This window comes from Eulemur rufifrons, chromosome 28 (genome assembly GCF_041146395.1).
Source record: "Eulemur rufifrons isolate Redbay chromosome 28, OSU_ERuf_1, whole genome shotgun sequence".
NCBI lineage: Eukaryota > Metazoa > Chordata > Mammalia > Primates > Lemuridae > Eulemur > Eulemur rufifrons.
The window spans coordinates 46,007,640-46,021,652 of record NC_091010.1 but is presented as its reverse complement, the minus strand read 5'-3'; the positions used below and the strand labels follow the sequence as shown (position 1 = coordinate 46,021,652).

The 14,013-nt window shown below is 40.7% G+C and overlaps 1 protein-coding gene across 3 annotated transcripts in view; it reads left to right on the top strand.

Annotated features, from left to right (window-relative positions):
• Positions 1-14,013, top strand: part of HPSE2 (heparanase 2 (inactive)) — a 526,089-nt gene that overhangs the window by 403,532 nt on the left and 108,544 nt on the right. For all 3 annotated transcript variants that reach the window (XM_069460602.1, XM_069460601.1, XM_069460600.1), the window contains one exon: positions 445-559. In XM_069460602.1, the coding sequence (XP_069316703.1) occupies positions 445-559 (115 nt within the window). The remainder of the gene's footprint in view (positions 1-444; positions 560-14,013) is intronic.

Here is a 14,013-nt window from a genome sequence, read left to right as displayed (position 1 = left end):
AGTTAGAATTCCATGAAAAGTACATGTACAGTGACAGGGTGTAAGGCAGGGAGTTTGAATGGTGGAATTTATAGTGTGTGTGCTCCTGTGATAGTATGTCCTGTGCTCAGGGAGGATTACAGGAGGCTAGGATGTTCATTTGTTAGTATTTCAGGAGTAAAAGATAAGTCACTAACAACAAATTATTTTATGACCAAGAGCAATTCATTTTACTCCCCTGGACCTCTGTTTCTTTTCCTATAAAATGAAGAGGTTGGCTTTGATAATCTCTAAAATCTCTTACAGCTGTGTATTCAATGTTTAAAATAATTTTCTCCTTTAAAATACTAGGTCAATTTGGTGGTGAGGAGTTGGTGTGTATGTGTATGTCATAACCAATCTCTACAGAGCTTGTTATATGCCATTTAAAAATGTATTGATGTAGCTTTTTTCTCTGCCTTTTAGATGGCTGAACACTTTAGGAATGCTGGCCAATCAGGGCATTGATGTTGTGATACGGCACTCATTTTTTGACCATGGATATAATCACCTCGTGGACCAGAATTTTAACCCTTTACCAGTAAGTGTGGGATAAAGATTCCCATCTCCTTTTCCATTTCTTTCAGTTTTTTGGTCATGCCTTGTTCCACACCAGGAGAATTTTTCTTCTCTTACTGTTATCAGTTAATTTCATAAATTGGAGAGAAGCACTCTTGTCCTTGTTCCCTTGACCCATTTCACAGACTTTTGGCTTCACCCCCACCCCACACACACACATGCACATATCCATACGCACACTTCTATATATACACACACACATGCATGTACAGTATGAATATACACATATATTCACATATATTAATATATTTATTATTAATACTATTAGTTAAAAAAGAACCTTGTGCAGTTGAGATTCCACATCTACTTGTGGCCTGTTTGAACTCTGCTTGAGAGTGAATTTTTCCAGATTGTTTTCTTTAATGCTAACAAGAGACATTAGTTAAAGTCAAATACAACATGTTGAAAGCAGATGGGGGAGTGTTAGCCAAGATCCGATGCACTAGGAACCCATTTCTTGGGGAGTGGCTGAAGTGTACTTACAATTAGATGCTGATTCCTATGTGACAATGAGGGGATTTTCCCAAAGCACTAACTTCTCTAGAAAAGTAAAGGAAAGAGAAGAATAAAATAGAATGGCAGAAGCAGAGATCTGAGTTTCTCTACTGACCTTATTGGCCAATCAGAGAAATTCCACTTAGTCCATAAAAGCTATGCTTATCAGAAATAATACACAGGTTATCCTTTTTCACCAATGTCGTGTTCATGACAAAAGACTGGACTCCTCTCATCAACTCATAGAATTGAGACTGGGACTCTCCTTCAAGATAATCCAGTTCTGCCTCACTTAACAGAAGGACTGATAGCCTGGGGTCGAGCAGGGAAGGAGGGATGGAGAGTCAGCCCTGGAACCTGTTCCCATGCTCTGGTCCAGTGTTCTTCCTGTAGAACTATCACTGCACTCGGGTCCACAGTAAGCAGACGCAAACTTGAACCAGTGAGTGTTCCCACCACCTGCTTCCCTCTGCCTGTTTCTACCCACTCCCTCCTCCCCCAGCCTGAGCCAGTGGGGGCCCACGCCCAGAACCAAGAACAGCTTGATACCAACAACACCATTTCCATGTCTCAAAAGAATCCCTCTAGGTTAGAGTACTAAGTAATTATTGTTTTCCTGGGTGCATGACTCCAAGATGCCAACTAAATCATAAATACTGAAACCAACTGGCACAGTTGCTTTCATTCACAGGACAAGGATACCTCTCCCAAGATATGTGTGTGGGGCTGGGGTGGGAAGGGGCGGAGAGGGAGTTCTCAGTATGGAACCATAGGGGTTTGTTTTGTTTCCTTTTGTTTTTTAGCCCATATACTTGTGAAAATAAAACAAAATAATTAGAAAACTATTTATGAAATGTAAGCATTAAACAAATGTAATGTCACACAGAAATAAATATTTATTGAACACTAGACACTGAAGAAGAGACTAGTAACAGATAAATAAATAATCATAAATGAATAATAGAGTACTGCAGGGGCTCCTTTCCAGTCTTGGACAGGAAAGCCTTCTCTGCAAAGGTGGCTTATGAGCCAAGAGCCCAAGGACAGTTGGGACCCAGCTATGTGGATTTCACAGAAGAACTTTCCAGGCAGGGGAAGAGGCTAACACAAAGGCTCCAAGGCAGGAACAAACTTGGCATGTCTGAGGAAACACAAGAGCACCAGAGTGACTGGGACAGGCAGGGAAGGGGGAGACTGGTTGGAAATGAGGTAGGCAGGGCTCAGATCACATAGGGCTTTGTAAGCTTAAAGTAGTTTGGCTTTTATTGTAAGCAGTATGAAGAGCCGTTAGAAGGCTTTAATCAGGGAAGCAACATGATCTAACTTACATTTTAAAAGATCACCCTAGCATAATGAATGCCTCAAATGTTAGTTATGTTTTAGTAATGCAGATAATGCTTAATAGTTTATAGATCACTTTTATAAATAGTGCATCAACAATGCTCCGAACACTTCCCTCTTTCCTCTGTTCTTTTTCCATCGTTTCCTTCTTTCTTTTTTTCTTTCCGTCACTCATTCACGTTTCATTCACTCTTCTTTTTTTTTTTTTTTTATTTTTATTTTTTGTTTGTTTTTCAGCTCATTAAGGGGGTACAAAAGATCAGGCTATATACATTGCCCATGCCTCCCCATCCCCCCGAGTCTGAGCTTTAGTTGTATGGCTCACGCCTGTAATCCTAGCACTATGGGAGGCCGTGGTGGCTGGATCGCTCAAGGTCAGGAGTTCGAGACCAGCCTAAGCAAGAGTAAGACCTCGTCTCTACTAAAAATAGAAAGAAATTATCTGGCCAACTAAAAATATATATAGAAAAAATTAGCTGGGCATGGTGGCACATGCCTGTGGTCCCAGCTACTCGAAGGCTGAGGCAGTAGGATCGCTTAAGCCCAGGAGTTTGAGGTTGCTGTGGGCTAGGCTGACGCCACGGCACTCACTCTAGCCCAGGCAACAAAGCGAGACTCTGTCTCAAAAAAAAAAAAAAAAAAAAAGACACATTGATCAAATGTCAGGTTTTCACTTAAATACTAAACTAAAAAAAAAAAAAAAAGTTCAGCTCATTCACTCTTCTTAATCATGTACTATGTGCGAATTGCTCTTCCTGGTAATGGGCTACTGTGATGAACCAAAAAGACAATGTCCCTGAACTCTTGGAGTTTATAATGTAGTGAAGGATACTGAGAAATGAAAAATAAATAAACATATAAATAATATAATTAGATAATTTGTCACAATTGCTCTGAAGAAAGCCTGGTGAGGTAAATGTTACTATTTATACTTATTTTGCTAATCAGAAACTAAAGTTATTACATGATTTATCCAAGGTCAGACAAGTAATAAGAGCTGGAACCTTCAGAATTTTCCAGTTCTAAATCTTAGGATTTTCTTTTCACTGTGCCTTGCTATTTCTTGCAACATTCTTTTAGGTGTCTTTGCTGTGGTCTGAGACTAATTTTGCCTTAGAATTGAGTTTGGAAATGAAAACAGGCATGTTCTAGAATTGAAGAAAAGAAAACAGGCAGAAAAAGATTATCTTTCGGTGACTAGAGAGGCTTCATTTCCAGAGTTGGACAAACCTGGATTCCCTATCAACCCTTTGTGTACTCTTGCATGGCTGTGTGTTAAGTTAAAGATGCAAGTCCTCATGGCTTTGTTCTCCCCAAATGAGAGTTGCTGCCAGTGATTTCCTTTAAAAGCATGGCACAATAGACCTCAGTTGATAAGTGGTGGAAGCTGAGCTCATAGAAGTTCATAGGAAGCAAAAACAAGTTCCACTGATTTAGCACAAAGGCTCAAATGAGCTGGGCAGCTGTATTTCTGGAAACACCAAATGCTAATACAGGAACCGTACGTAAAAGCACTTAAAAAGGTAGCAGGCTTTCTTTTTTATCCTTCTTTGCACTAATAAATTCTGCACCTTATAAGTAGAGAACTTGGCAGCTGGGAGAGAGTGTCTTAAGTCTCCCCTGGAAAGAATTTACAAGACTAAACCAGAACACCAATCTGACAGACATTGCCAGCAGGCCCCGGGAATGTGCAATGGAGATAGACCTGGGAATCGTATTGGTTGCCCCTTCAGAGAATTGGGCAATTGATAACTAAACACTGCCAATAAAAACTTGTGGATTTTACATTGTGATTAAATCTTCAAGAGAGTTTGTTAAGAGCTTAGGGGATTAGTGAGTTGTGTTTTGGTTGCCTCCCCAAACCAGTGCTCTTGGATAAATTCAGAAGTGAGCATCTTGGCCTTATGGCTCCTCAACCTATGTGCCATATCACCCTTCCCCTGTCCAGTCAGCTTTCATCTCAGTTTGTGGCATTCCAGCCCAGCTCTGCCAGGGCCATTCCAAAAGTGCCAATATGAGCTAAGAGAGACTATGAGGACGGCCCTTTAAAAGAGAAGCTTGTCCTCAGAAAAGATAATTTTCAACTGCATCCCATGTTCTTTATGGTTGTTCCTCTAGAAAAGTGCCAGCCCTCCTCCTGTTGTGAGATTTTCCTTCTCCTGGGAAGAAGAGAATATTTAGTTCAGCCGTGCTTCATCACTAGACTCCCACCCTTTTCCCCTGACCCCCCTGCCACTGGGAAAGAGGGGACGTGTGAGTCTCCACAGCCGGTCGGTCAGTCATGGGCTCCCTTGGGAGTAGGCGCTGTTTGTGCAGAAGAGATCTGCACATTCGGTGGACATAGTCCAGACCCCACCAGCCGTGGGCATTTCTCCTCAGAGAGCGTTTTGGAATTTAGCTTGCTGCTTTTTTTAAAAGTTTGATTTACAGAGCTTTCAGGGAAAGGAATGGTGAATTACTAGTCAAAATCTCTTAACTCCCACACCAGGCTAGAAAAAGCAGTCTTCACACAAGTATAATTCAATTCAAAAAAACACTGATGCCTCAAATGTATCTGGCTCTGTGCTAGGCATTCTAGGGACATGCACATAAATAACATATGGCCCCTTTATCTTCAGAGCTAATAATCTGGTGTGTGTTTGTGGGACTACAATTTAGTTCTCTATTTAGAAAAACATACAAGACTAGATCACACTAGGTTACCTTTTATACACGGGGCATAGTGATGTGAATATTTGCTGTCTACATTCTTTTTATGCCCAATGCCTCTGCAGAATAATAATATATAGTCACTTCAGCCCAGTGCACACTTATAGAGCACCTTCTGTTTACATTGTTCTGGAATACAATCATTAGTTATGGATTGGAGTGCAACTCACTAGTCGATGGCGAAATTGAACCTGTGGTTGTGGCTCCCATAGCGACATGCTCTGAGCCAAGCTATCACTGTTCAGATATCATTTGACCATTGGGAAGGAACTGACTCTTACTGGTGCCTGCTTAGCACAGTTGGGTAACACAAGATCCTAGGACAAGATCCTGGGTGCTCCATTCTTGTTACCCTTCAAAATAGTAGAGACTGTGCCCCTTATGCACTGCATTGCCACGGTGTGGACACAGGCTCAGTGTAAATCCTTCTCTTTATTGAGGAAGAACACCCAGTCACAATCCAATGTCCCAATAAAGGCTATTTTTTTTTATTTCATCTTATTGTTATGGGGGATACAGAATTGCAGGTGACATACATTGCCCGTGTACCGCCTTTCCCCCCAAGTCAGAGCTCCAGGTGTGTCTGATCCCCAGATAGTGCACGTTGCACCCATCATGTAGGTATATATCCCTCCCTTCCCCACCTCCCCCTTCCCGAGTCAGCACCTTCAAGCATTACCATTCCCCAAACGGTGCGCAATGCACTCATTGTGTAGGCATACACCCATCCCCTCCCCCACCCCCACCTCAGTCTGATATCCGATTGGTGTTGTTCCCAGATGTGTATTTAGGTGATGTTCAGGGAAACCAATTTTCTGGTGAGTACATGTGATGCTTGTTTTTCCATTCTTGGGATACTTCACTTAATATAATGGGTTCCAACTCTCTCCAGGAGAACCATAGAGATGTCGTATCTTCATTATTTCTTATAGCTGAGTAATACTCCATGGTATACATATACCACAGCTTACTAATCCAATCATGTATTGATGGGCATTTGGGTTGTTTCCACATCTTTGCTATTGTGAATTGTGCTGCTATAAACATTCGGGTACATGTGTCTTTGTTACAGAATGATCTTTTTTCCTTTGGGTATATGCCCAATAATGGCATTGCTGGATCGAATGGCAGGTCTACTTGAATCTGTTTAAGATACCTCCATAATGCTTTCCACAGGGGTTGCACTAGTTTGTAGTCCCACCAGCAGTGTATGAGTGTTCCTGTCTCTCCACACCCACGCCAACATGTGTTGTTTTGGGTTTTTTTGATAAAGGCCATTCTCATTGGGGTTAAGTGATATCTCATTGTGGTTTTGATTTGCATTTCTCTGATGATTAGGGATGTTGAGCATTTTTTCGTATGTTTGTTAGCCATTCTTATATCTTCTTTTGAGAAGTTTCTATTCATGTCATTTGCCCACTTTTTGATAGGGTTGTTTGATTTTTTTCTTGCTGATTTTCCTGAGTTCTAAATAGATTCTTGTTATCAGTCCTTTATCCGATGTGTAGTATGCAAATATTTTTTCCCATTCTGTAGGTGGTCTGTTTATTCTCGTGACTGTTTCTTTGGCTGTGCAGAAGCTTTTTAATTTAATCATGTTCCATTCATTAATTTTTGTTGCTGCTGTGATTGCCTTGGGGGTCTTCTTCATAAATTCTTTACCTAGGCCAATGTCTGTAAGAGTTAAAGGCTATTTTTTAAAGAAAAAATAGAATGTTTCAAAAGGATTGTTTTAATTGGCTAAGCAAATATTCATTTATTATTTATGTTTCATTCATTCATAAACTTATTACACTCATGCTATGTGCTACTGTGCTAAACACTGGAGAAACTGTCCCTGCCTTTAAGGAGCTTACAGTAGAAATAGAGAGAGAAGTCAGCAGGGACTGAGGCAGAAGTGCTACAGGAGGATAGAAGAGGAATGCAGAGGCTCGCCTGGGTGGAGGGCAGGCTTGGGGCCTCAAGGAAGGCTGCTGGAGGAGACAATGCCAGAGCTGGATCTTGAAGAAGGGCAAGTTAGCCACAGAAAGAAGGTTTGGGGGTTGGGGCTAATCTTCCAAACACAGGCAATAGCATGTGCAAAGGTACAGAGGCATTAATTTTCCAGTGAGTCATGGTGGATTGATTATGAAAAATTATTTGAGAAAGCTTTTCCCATTACTGTCCAGTGGCCACACAGAGTGTGTGAAAATTAAAGAATTTCAAAGCTACAGACCTGGAGGTGGTCGGGCAGGGGAGGTACAAAACCGAGCCAGACCAGCCTACGACCTGTTTCTTGGTGTAGCCTCCTTTCTCTTTCTTTTCTTTCCCGTGGGAGCCATCAGGAAGATGAAAGAAGCAGAGTGTACCTGTTTAGGGATAGCTGTGATGTGAAACCCAATCCTCTCATTAGGGGCCCTGACAAAGACTTCTCCATGTGCAGCCTTCCTTTGTGGGAACGTGCAGCCGCTGAGAGAAGGGCATCCTTGGCTGCAGGATCAATCACTGAGACTCAGGCTGGCTCCATGTCAGTGGCCGAAGAACCTGGGCTGCATGCCCAGTGGACATGACTTGCTTCTTTTCTCCTCTGTGTCTCTAAACTCTGGCTTCTCGGATCAGAGCCTGTGCCCTGCTCCATCTGAACAGGCAGGCAGGTCTTTTGTCCCTAACGCTTTTACATGGGAAGCTCCTCTGATTTACTACTATCAGTTCTCCTCCCTTGCTTATTTATCAACCTTAGCAGTGTGCACAGGATGTCGGCAATGACACTAGCTGTTGTAACAGCTCACCCAGACAGAAGCCACCCTAGGAAGTAAAAAGAGCTCTATACCTGAAATCAGAAGATGCAGGCTTGAAATACAGCACGATAATTTTCTAGTTACATGAATCTTCAGTTCTTCCTCTGTACAGTGGGGCTAACCATGCTGGGGTTGGAGAGTGGGGAGTATTTGAATATACTGCTTGAAAGTATTGGCTTTGGAATCAGACTGACCTGCGTTTCAAACCTCAATAAGCATCAGTTTTCTCCCTTATAAAATGGAGACAATAATAGTGTCTATCTCAGAGGGTTGGTGGAAAGGATTAAATGAGTCAGTGTATATGTATCTTTTACCACATGGTAAATAATAAATGTTAATTGCTATTATTATTTATAAAGTCATTTTGTTAAAATCCTCTAAATCACAATAATAATCATTAATAACCTAGACATAAACTGTGGTGAGATAATATAAATTTGAATATTTATTTAGATATCTGGAAATCAATTCAGGTAATGATGACTAAAATATAAAAAGTAGATTTTTTTGGTAAAAGTTAAATGACTAGAAAATTAGAAGAACGGAAAAGAAAGTTGTGACTCCTGCACTTGAGAGGGATTGACTGCAAATGGTTAAAGACAAACTAAAAATTATATTTTATTTCACTCCAGAGAAAATATTGCCAGCCTTTCCCAGTAAAGGCAATTAAGGCAGTAACTAGGTTGCAATGATAGCTCTAACTCCTTCATTTGATATTTATAAATGGCCCAATAAGCCCTGGAAACCATGATATGTCACATCAAAGTGCTAATGACAGCACATTGTGTGAATTACTGAGAAGCCACAATTGAAAATCTCACTCTGCCATCAACCATTTATATTATTCCCAGATTCCAATACTGAGGGATTACAGCTACAGCAAATTGTGTGGCAACCTAAATAAATTAGGGAGAAAAAGCAATTATAGCCTCACTGCACTTGAGCCTAGAAGCACAGTGCGCCATCGTCGAAGCAACCTGCAGATGGTGAGGAGCAAGGTTAGCTCTGGAATGAGAAGAGCTGCACCTCGCCCAACCTCATCAGCTCACCAAAAACACTAGAAATTACCTAAAAATAATCTGACAAGAAAGAGCAGAAGGGAGGAAGAAAAAAGAAAGGAAAAAAAAGAAATGCCCTTTGATGGGTTGGAAGACTCTTTTGTGAATACCACAATATGACAAATTTAAGGTTATTTCATCTTAGATATTATGTTTGCAAACATTAAGGGCACAGTGATGTCTGGTTATGACCCTTAAGAACAAAAAATCAGCCTCTGATAGAAGTGACCATAGAATGAAAGATAATACATGGGTGTTTTTCTAACTCAGTTGTTTTTGTGGCCGTTTGTTTAAATAAAAGCAAAAGTGTTTTTGCAAATAGAAATGCAACAAACATAAATTGTTTTTTAATTTTTATTTAAATGTACTACACTATTTATAAAATTTTAGAAAACCTATCAGTCATTAGGTACCTCACTCACTTTCAACTATTATCATCTCTTATTTCATCCCTGATTTGGTTTTAAGCATTGAAAGGATTGAAAACTTGATTCTAGAAGACCTGCCTTCTACTCTAGAATTCACTGCCCTCATCTCGTTGTCACAATCCTTATAGCCTTTCTTCATTAGAGCAGTGGTTCTCAAGCCCGGCTGCACATAATAGTCACCCAGGGAGCTTTTAAAAAATACCTTTGCTCAGGCACCAGCCCCAGAGATTCTAATTCAGTTGGTCTGTAGAAGATCCCAGGTATTGGTACTTTCTTAAAGCCCAGCTGATTCTAACGCACAGCCAAATTGAGAACCAGTGGGTTAGAGGCTGCCGCTTGCCCTGATTAAATTACAAATTACCTTTTCCTTTTCTTGTACCCTTCTGCACTCAACTCTTGCTTCAATTATTGGGAATTAACAAAATATTTAGTACTATCTATCATTCATTCCTTTGACAAATATTTACTGAATATCTATTATATGCCAGACACTTGTAGTTTCTGAGGAAATAGAGCTGAAGGAGAAAGACAAGATCCCTGCCCTCACTGGAGGTTACAGTTTAGAAGGGGAGACTAACTAGACAAGTAAACTAGTGAATAATTAATTATAAAATTCAGAATGCTGGGCAGGAAACAAACAGGTTGCTATGTTGAATAATGAGGAGTGCAGACCTCTTTAGAACGTGTGGTGAAGGAAGCCTTCACGGAAGAGGCAGCCATTAGAGGAGCTGGTGGAAGAGCAGAGCCTCTCTCAGTGGCAATAGCATCTGCAAAGGCTGCAGGGAGGAAGGAGGCTCAGGCGCATATGAGAGGCCATGCAGTGCCTCTAAGACCACCCTGAGGCATAATCCACCCACAGCCAGGCACAGACGCAGCCAGCACATTGCTTGGCCCAGTTTAGCTCAAGCTCCCGGCACCTGATGCTCTACCCTGCCTTTGCCACCAGCACTTGGCAAACCCCTTGCTTCCTGTCTGTTGCCCTTTACATGAATAAATGTGGTGTATCCCGCTGCCTGTGCTATGTCTGGCATCCCCGACGGAGCCTAATGCCTACGGTGCTTCCTCGTCACTGACCCAGCCATCTCCATTTGCACCCTCTGTTACCTGTCATCAGACTTTCAAATGAGAATGGGAAGAACATTTGGGAGCTTGTTATACAATTCTAATTTTGCGTATGTTTATAAGTTTCACTGATAATATTTTTAATGTCTTCCTTGAGGGTATTATGGCATATACTAAAGAAAAGCACTCTTTTAGTTTCTGTGGAACATAAAAAAATAAAGTTAGGTTCTTTCTCTACATGTTTATAATCTCTGGGGTGACAAAACATAAAGCCTTGGAGGGATAGTTAATAGATGATGTATGCTAAGGTCTGTCTTGTTCACTCAGTATCCCCAGAGCCTAACATAGGGTCCCCTGCATAGGAAGTACTCAACAGATATTTGTGAAAAGAAGAGAGAGAGGAAGGACTCCAAATGATCAATAGACATAGGCTTTTCAGACCTCCGAGGTGGGAGATATTACTACTGGCTGCAAGGGAGGAGCTAGAGGGAAGAATTAGGAAAGGCTTGTGCAATAAGATGTCATTAGTGGACATTTGTAATATTAGTTCCCCAAAGAATACACTTACCACTTTCGTTTTTCATTAGAGTTGTTAGGGTACATCTGATTTCTTCCCTCTGACCATAAACTTCTTGAAAACAGAAGTCACCTCTCCTGTATTTATATCCCCCATGATGCCCTGATTACAGTCAATCCTAACAGAATTCTAAAGATGCTCAGTGACTGGGATTCTGAAGGATGCAGTGCACTCCTGAGCAACAGAAAGATTTAAAGCAGGCTTTTATTGTCAGGTGCTATGTACAGGGAGACAGGATAGCTTCGTGCTTAAGAGCCTGGGCTCTGGAGTCAAACAGATCTGGACATGACTCTCAGCTCCACTGGGTACTTGCAATGTCTCATTTGGCAGATTCCCTCATCTTCCATCATCTGTACAATGGTGATGCTAGTAGTCCATAGTTCATAGCATTCTTGTAAGTACTTAAGCCGACACTTAGCAGGTACATAAGAATATTACCATTATTGTATATTCTAAGTATGCCACTTAGAAATTATCAGTAACAGGGAATATTTTAGTTAAAACAATGTCAGTTTGTACATTTAGTTTTAGAATCTTCAAAATCCTTCACATCTCATTTCATACTCCACAAACATATATAGTAAATTTTCTTTCTTAGCTTCTTTGACTTCATTCTGTATGTCCCCATATAAATCTCCACAGCTTACTTACATCTGTTAATTAATCTGGCCTTTTTAGCTTCCAAGTAAGGCAGGTAAGATAGATATACTCATCCTGTTCGGCAGAGAAGAAAACTGAGATTCAGCAACTTACTCAAGAGGAAAGTTCAAGGCAGGGACAGTGGTTCTGAGTTCTATTATCACTTTGTCTTCTCCCTCTGGTTGGTTCTGCCACAGCTTTGTCAAGTCAAGAATTCAGGTCAACTGTATACCCTAGAGCCAAGGCAGATAGAAATAGCAATGAGGAAGCAGAAAAATTGGCTTAAAGGTAAAATAAAATGATCCAATAGATAAAAGCTTGGATTTAACAGCAGCTAACTTGTGGATTTACATTTTTCCTGAGTAATGAAAGTAAAGGAAGAAAAGAACAAAGTTTTAGCTTCATGCAGCAGCAGGTTAGTTTTACTGCTCATACCTGATGCATTAACAGAGCAATATAGAGTCTTTACCTTTCTTCTTATTATTTTTCCCCATTATTATATATGTACATGTCTACCCCTTTGGAAGTTGGACTGCTTTAAAACCTCTCCTCTTCTAGCACCATGAGCAATTCAGGAGCTGGGCCCATTCCCTAATGTTTAGCCATCTGATGATGGTTGGCAGATACAGAAGTCAAATAGTTTGGGAGGGCCACACCAGGGCATTTTCCTTCTTGAGGAAGGTTCCTGGGTTGGGACTGAATGACAAAAGATCATTAGTGTCCCTTCTTTCATCTTACCTCCTGGGAAGTCCTGCAAACATATATTGGAGGCTTTGCCATGATTCTGAACTGATTTTGACCTTTGCCCTTGGGGGCAAGTGGAATAGAAAAAAAAGGGTGTTGGCAATGTCCAAGACAGCATAACAAGTGCCACCAGTCTGTGCAATGGATTCAGTTATAGTTACATGTTGGAACAGCTGGCGCTATAGGACTAACAACTAGATTCAGTTGGGCATAATCCAGCATAAGTCTCCAGCTCTCATTCCTCTGTACATGTAGGGCTATAGACAGAGGTATTGCAACTCTTCCTATCCCTGCTACCTTTTACACCTCAATCAATGCTGTGATTTTTCTTTCTTCTTTTAGAACCACTTGGGACATGATAGAGAGGCAGGTTAGGGGGTGATTTACATGTCCCACTACATGTGAATATCCCCACTACCTGTAAATATCCCACAATATGTCCAACTACTTTTCTACAAATTAGTAGACTTTGAGTAAAGCAGACTACCTTCTATAATGTGGATGGGCCTCATGCAATCAGTTGAAGACCTTGATAATAAAAAGACTGGCCTTTCCTGAGCAAAAAGGAATTCTGCCAGCAGACTACCTTCATACTTGAACTGCAACCTCAATTCTTCCCTGGGTCTCCAACCTACCAGCCTACTCTGCAAATTGTGTACTTGACAGCGTCTATAATCATTTGAGCCAATTACTTAAAATCAATTTCTTTGTCTCTGTCTCTGTCTCCCCCCCGTATATATGTATGTATAAGAGTGTGTGTGTCTGTGTGTTTGTGTATCCTATTGGTATTGATTCTGTTTCTCTGGAGAACCCTAATACATATAGAATTTAATTAAAGACCTTTTTTAAATACTGACCATATTGTATTGCACATCATCTATTCATCTCTTTTTCTCCTCTTTCCCCATGAGGAGAAGAAACATTTGAGTTGAAAGTGACTAAAATCTTGGGTGCATAGATTTTCTTTTCTCTTCTTTTTTTTTTTTTTTTTGTTATTCTTATTTCAGCATATTGTGGGGGTACAAAAGTTTAGGTTACATATATTGCCCTTGCCCCCCACCCCCAGTCAGAGCTTCAAACATTTCCATCCCCTAGACAGTGGGCATCGCACTCTTTAGGTATGTATGCACCCATCCCATCCCCCACCCACATCTGCCTGACACCCGATCAATGTTATTCCTAAATGTACTCTTAGGTGATGATCAGTGAAACCAATTTGATGGTGAGTACATGTGGTGCTTATTTTTCCACTCTTGGGATACTTCACCAGTAGAATGGGTTCCAACTCTTTCCAGCAAAATACAAGAGGCACTATATCACCATTGTTTAGACTTTTCTTTTAGTAATCTCTGTATTCCTCAAACACAATAGGCACTTGATAAAAGTTCATTGAATGAAAGAGGGATTGAGTGTGTGAATGCATAATTGGATTTCTTCAATCCCACATAATTGCCTTCCTCAGCATTTCCATCAAGCAAAATCCTAGCTATCTTTCAAAGTCCATCTCAAAAACCAACTCTTTCTTGGAGCTTTTCTTGAATTATCCTAAGTGAATGTTTTCTCTCCTGCTTCTAAAACTCATTAAT